The sequence below is a fragment of the Nematolebias whitei genome, chromosome 5 (genome assembly GCF_014905685.2).
Source record: "Nematolebias whitei isolate Nwh7 chromosome 5, NemWhi1, whole genome shotgun sequence".
In the NCBI taxonomy this organism is placed as follows: domain Eukaryota; kingdom Metazoa; phylum Chordata; class Actinopteri; order Cyprinodontiformes; family Rivulidae; genus Nematolebias; species Nematolebias whitei.
Genome location: NC_056502.1, coordinates 1,564,406 through 1,570,779, shown reverse-complemented (window position 1 = coordinate 1,570,779; position 6,374 = coordinate 1,564,406). Strand labels below are relative to the sequence as shown.

Here is a 6,374-nt window from a genome sequence, read left to right as displayed (position 1 = left end):
GACCGACACATGTTCATACATGTTCCCATTCAACCTTAACGTGACCAGAAAAGTGCGATCTGGACAAACGTGCTGTTGTCTCCCACTTCAGATAGTCTGGATGTTGTGTGTTCACGTTGAATCGTAACATTTCTTCATCCGCAGTTAGAGAAATGCTTCCAGATGATGTGGCATCACTTTGAGACTATCAGAGATATAAATCTATAAGTTCAGACATTTTCCTTGAAAGCCAAACGAGTTCATGAGGCATGCTGGTAGAGACAACCGTGACATTGAGCTTTAAAACCTTCAGGTGGGCTGTTTAATCACCACCAGTGGTTGTCAGACATGGGCTCATAAATCTCTGGTGTTTCTCTGATGTTTTCAGGATGCCTTGCTCAGCTCCCTGCTGGATGACCCGTACCTGAGTCTGCAGCTGTCAGGAAAGTCCAACCAGCAGGTAAATGCACAGCAACGTGGCTCCGCCCCCTGAGAGCTGTCATTTGGTGTGATCAAAGTATAAATGTGCCAAAAAATACTGGACCTGAGACGGGATTAACGTCTCTTTGAAGCGGCGGATCTCAAGGATCTGGTTCTTACAAAGAGCCAATCAAACAAGCTAATACTTGTTCGTCCTCTGTTTCCACGGTGATCCAACCACGCTCTAACAGATCCTGAAAACTTACAGTCCCACAGAGCTGACTGAGCAGGATGTGTGGTTTCCCAGAGCCCCCCTCAGGTCTGATTGAGCTACTTAGTGTTTCAGAGACTCGGCAGAAGGTGATTCAGATGTGACGCCAGGAAACAGAGCTGCTCTGAGAGGAGTGCATATAAAATTACTGACTCACATTTTATTTTCATCTGAATCCGTTTTTATTCTGTTATTCTAGAAATCTCCTGTCTTGAGGGAGTGGTGGCGCAGAGGTTAGAGAAGGTGGGCCTGTGATTGGAAGGCTGCCGGTTCAACTACTGGTACAGATGACATAAAAATGTTGGTGGTAAAGGTGAAACACCCACACCTGCCTCCACCCTCATTTGCCTCAATCTGGGCCTTTGAGCAAGGCTTAACCCCCACCATCTGCTCCCCCAGGCGCCCTAGACAGCAGCTTTCTGCTCCACTCAGAGGGCTGTGGTAGCTTGGTGTCTGTGGTTGAGTCAGGAAGAACATCTGACGTAAAAAACAATCACCAAGTCTTCATGCGACTTAGTTCTCTGAGAAGACCCTGAAGAAGGAACAGATGGAAGAAGAAGAAAAATTCTAGAAACCTCCTGTCTGGTTCTGATCCATTCAGAAATATAAAATCCTGGCTTTTCTTCACTTTAAACTCATGTCCATGTGTTAGATTGAAGATATTTGGTTCTAAAAGTTTCTCCTCATCCTGCTCCAGTTCTCAGCTGAGAACCCGACCGACAGTCTGTCCCTGAACCACAGTGGGCTGGGCTACACCAGCACCGACAAGAACCAGTTCCCCCTCAACAGCCAAGGGTCCTTGGAGCTTCAGGAGCCCGGGAACCATCATCTGTTCAACAATCAGAACCAGAACTACAGCGGTGGAGACGGCCGGCACAGCGTGCCCAACATCATCCTCACAGGTACAGACTGGTTTTGTTTGGACTGTGTGCTGTGGTTTATCAACCACCAAAATAAAATAAGGACTTTCTGCCACTTCTCTGGATTTGTGGCTGAAATTATGCCTAAATATGACCGTGTGCTAATTGTTGGGGATTTTAATGTTCATGTATGTTGTCCTGACAAGCCAATGGTAAAAGACTTTTTAAGCCTCATTGACTCTTTGAATCTTGTGCAGACTGTGTCTGGTCCCACACAAGAACGTGGACACACGCTTGATCTTGTTTTATCTTTTGGTTTGCCTGTTTTTAACTCGGAGGTTTGTGACGCAGCATGTTCTGATCATATGCCTGTTTTATTTGAAGCTTCTCTCGCTCATAACACAGTTGAAGCTTGCGCTGCTGTCCGACGCTGTCGTGTCATTAACCTTCCACTGCTGCGCAGTTCTCAGCTGCTTTCAGTCAGAAGAGCAATTGTCACTGAATGTACTAACAAGGATACAGAAGAGATTAGTTCATGGTTCCATCTCATCTGCCAGTCTGTTTGGGACACCGTAGCTCCACTGAAGGACAGACTGACTAAGACTAAACCTGAGCCGTGGCAGAATGATCAAACTCGTGCTGTTCGACGCGAGTGCCGTAGAGCTGAGTGAAAGTGGAAAAGTGACAATCTGCAGGTATCATTTCAAACGTTAAGGGACTGCTGGTGTCGTTATCAGAAAGTTTTAAAAGATGCTAAATGTAATTATTTCTCCAAAATCATTTTATCAAATGGACATAAGCCTCGTGTTTTATTTAAGACCATTGCCTCTGTTCTTAACGCCCCACAGACACTGACTGTATTGAGCCCTCCCCGGTTGTGTTTATTGATAAGGTTGCCTCTACTAGGGCTTCACTTCTACATTCTGCGCATGATACATCAGTTTGAGTTCCCTGCTGTGCCGTCTTTGACAAGTTTGTTCCTGTTACTCTCTCCCTCTTGCAAAAGACTGTTGGTCAGTTAAAGCCCTCAGGTTCTCCAGATTATGTGATTCCTCCTCGACTATTTAAAGAAGTATCCCAATGCATGCTCAATAATCCAGGTAGAAAAATCCAAAACATCAACAACAAAAAATCCAGATTGAACTTTTTTCTATTTAAAGAAGTTTTTCCCACTATAGGATCCTCTGTTTTGACATTTACAGTGAGGAAAATCAGTATTTGAACTCCCTGCCACTTTGCAAGTTCTCCCACTTAGAAATCATGGAGGGTCTGAAATGTTCATGTTAGGTGCATGTCCACTGTGAGAGACATAATCAAAAAAAAAAATCTGGAAATCACAATGTATGATTTTTAAATAGTTTATTTGTGTGTTACTGCTGCAAATAAGTATTTGAACACCTGTCAATCAGCAACAGTTCTGGTCCTCAAAGACCTGTTAGTCCTCCTCTATAACGTCCACCTCCACTTCTTATTCTAAATTAGAAGCACCTGTTTGAGGTCAGTAGCTGCATAAAGACACCGGTCCACCCCACACAATCAGTAAGACTCCAACTACTAACATGGCTAAGACCAAAGAGCTGTCCAAAGACACCAGAGACTAAACTGTAGACCTCTACAAGGCTGGAAAGGGCTACGGGGCAACTGCCAAGCAGCTTGGTGAAAAAAGATCAACTGTTGGAGCAACTATTAGAAAATGTAAGAAGCTAAACCTGACTGTCAATCTCCCTCGGACTGGGGCTCCATGCAAGATCTCACCTCGTGGCGTATCAATGATCCTAAGAAAGGTGAGGAATCAGCCCAGAACTACACGGGAGGAGCTGGTCCATGACCTGAAGAGAGCTGGCACCACTGTTTCCATGGTTACTGTGGGTAATACACTAAGACATCATAGTTTAAATCATGCATGGGCCGGAAGGTTCCCCTGCTTAAATCAGCACACGTCCAGGCCCGTCTTAAGTTTGACCAGGACCATTTGGATGGTCCAGAGGAGTCATGGGAGAAAGTTCTGTGGTCACATGAGACCAAAATAGAACTTTTTGGTCTTAATTCCACTCGCCGTGTTTGGAGGACGAAGAATGATGAGGACCATCCCAAAAACACCATCGCTACTGTGAAGCATGGGGGTGGAAGCATCATGCTTGGGGTGTTTTTCTACACATGGGACAGGACGACTGCACTGTATTAAGGAGAGGATGACCGGGGCCATGTAGTGAGAGATTCTGGGGAACAACCTCCTTCCCTCAGTGAAAGCATTGAAGATGGTCGTGGCTGGGTCTTTCAACATGACAATGACCTGAAGCTCACAGCCAGGATAAATACGAGCACATTTCCTCCATTTCAGCCTCACTTCACTGGTTGCCCATACATTTTAGGATCAGTTTTAAGATTATTTTATTTACTTTTAAGTCTCTCAATGGTCTTGCCCCACCCTACCTCTCCGAGCTACTACAGCCTTACACCTCCTCACGTGCTCTCAGGTCAGCTGATCAGCTGCTCCTGAGTGTGCCCAAAACAAAGCTCAAGTTTAGAGGTGAGCGTGCCTTCGCTGTAGCAACTCCTAAACTATGGAACGGTTCCTCTCCACATCAGACAGGCTCCTCGCTGCCTGTTTTTAAATCCCCTCTCATAATTTATCTTTTAACACCATGTGAGATCTTGATTTTATTATTTAATTGACACTCCTTTTACTGTTTCAGTTTTTATTGCATAGATGTTTGTGTTTTAAATTTTTTTTTTTTTTTAGTGTTTTATTCCTTTTTGTGCTTTTTAACTTGTCTGTACAGCACTTTGGTCCTGTGTGTTTTTTTTAAAGTGCTTTAAAAATAAAGTTGGATTGGTTTGGTTAAATTCATTGTTTATTTCCAACTTCCTGGATTTAAATTAAAGGGACAGGGCTTCCTGGCTGGGTCCGTAAGACCAGCAGCACCTGAGACTGGTTTTATATTTTATAAGCTGGACTTTATTTTCCCATGGTGAGAGGCACCAGGCAGGTGTGGATCTACTCTTAGCCCTCTGACTTGGTGCCTGTGTGTTGGAGTTTTCCCCGGTGGATGAGAGAGTGGCTTCTCTTGCACCTTCAGGTGGGAAGACAGACTCTGACAGTTGTTTGTGCCTACGCACCAATGGCAGTTCAGAGTACCCAGCCTTACGGAGAGTGTTGGAAGATGCTATAGCCGGGGACTCCTGTGTTCTGCTGAGGGACTTCAATGCCAACGTGGGTAGCAACCATGTGACCTGGAGATGCGGGATGAGAGAACGACCTCTCTGAAGAGAACCTTTGATGCGTTCAGTTGTTGGACTTCTGTGCCCGAACTTGTTGTGAGGGTTTGCTGGGAACGCCTGGCAGAAGAACCCATCAGAAGCATCTTTATCTCACACCTCTGAGAGAGCTTAAATTGCATCACATCAAAGGCGGAGGACATTAAGTCCGAGTGGGCTATGTTTCGTACTCCATTGTTGAGGCAACTGCCCTGAGCGTTGGCTGCATGGTTGTCAGTGATTCTTTGTAGCAGCCATCCTTGAACCTGGTGATGGACACCTGACCTGTCTTCAACCGAGGAAGCTGAGTCAAAGGACTTGGGTGGTTGGTCTGTCCATAGGGGGTGTGGTCGTTGAGGTGGTTAAACAGCTCCATGGCAGCTGGGCTCTAAGGGTGAACGAGATTCACCCTGATTTCCTTAAGGCTCTGGATGTTGTGAGGCTGTCTTGGTTGACACATCTTTGCAATGTCGTGTGGACATGGGGGGCAGTGCCACTGGATTGGCAGACTGGGATGGTGGTTCCCATCTTCAAAAAGCGGGACCAGAGGGTGTGCTCCAATTACAGGGGCATCACTCTCCTTAGCCTCCCTGGTAAGGTCTGTTCAGGGGTACTGGAGAAGAGTCTGATCGATGATCAAACCTCAGATTCAGGAGGAACAATGCAGGTTATGTCCTGGTCATGGAACACTGGACTTTACCCTCTCTAGTGTCCTTGAAGGATCATGGGAGTTTGCCCATCCAGTCTACATGTGTTTTATGGACTTAGAGTGCATTCACACCAGTCCTGTTTAGTCGCTTTAATTGAACTCTAGCTCGTTTTCCTAGGAAGTCCGGTTTGTTTAGGGAGGCGTGATTGCGCCATCAAACTCTGTCATGGAACAAAAAGGCGAACTCTGGCCCGGGCTAAAACCTAGGTCTCGGTCCGGTAGAAGAGACCTCCAGCGCGGTTCAAGTACAGTGTGAATGTAAAGAGACCGGACCCCGCTCCACAAGCAGGAAGTGGAGTACAGCACAGGACAAACAAACACACATTTCTCTGACCTTATATGGAGCCTTCAGCTGCCTTGTGTGAAGAACAATATTCTCCATGGTCTTGTCTCATCTTCTGCTCATGCTGAGTCCATGGTTGAAAAATGACAAAATATAACTCCTAAAACTGCTAAAACTTGATGCCACTTCATTTTTGTTTTTATTTCCAGAAGAAGAAGACGTGTCTTCAGAGGTTTTTGTGTCGTTTCTTTCAGTAGTTCTTGGTGCAGCGCCCCCACAGGCGAGCGGGGGAACAGGTTGGTTCAACAGGTTGACTCGACTGCACAGTGCAGTGTGAATGCAAACGCACCAGCTCAAATGTAACAAAAGGTCATGAATATTGGTCCCGAACTGAGTCTACCGGACTATCTGGTGTGAAAACGACCTACGTTTCTCATTGGGCCTGGGAACAACTTGGAGTCCTCCCAGAAGAGCTGGAAGATGTGACTGTAGAGAGAGATGTCTCCCTGCACAAGATGCTGGCCCTGAGACCTGACAAAGATGATGGATGGATGGATGGATGGATGGATGGATGGATGGATGGATGGATGGAAG

The 6,374-nt window shown here is 46.0% G+C and overlaps 1 protein-coding gene across 1 annotated transcript in view; it reads left to right on the top strand.

Moving 5' to 3' along the window:
* LOC119409778 (CREB-regulated transcription coactivator 2) overlaps positions 1-6,374 on the top strand; it is a gene marked incomplete in the record, with an annotated part of 35,578 nt that overhangs the window by 28,430 nt on the left and 774 nt on the right. The window contains 2 exon segments of the mRNA XM_037676677.1: positions 368-439; positions 1,368-1,572. Coding sequence (XP_037532605.1) covers positions 368-439; positions 1,368-1,572 — 277 coding nt within the window.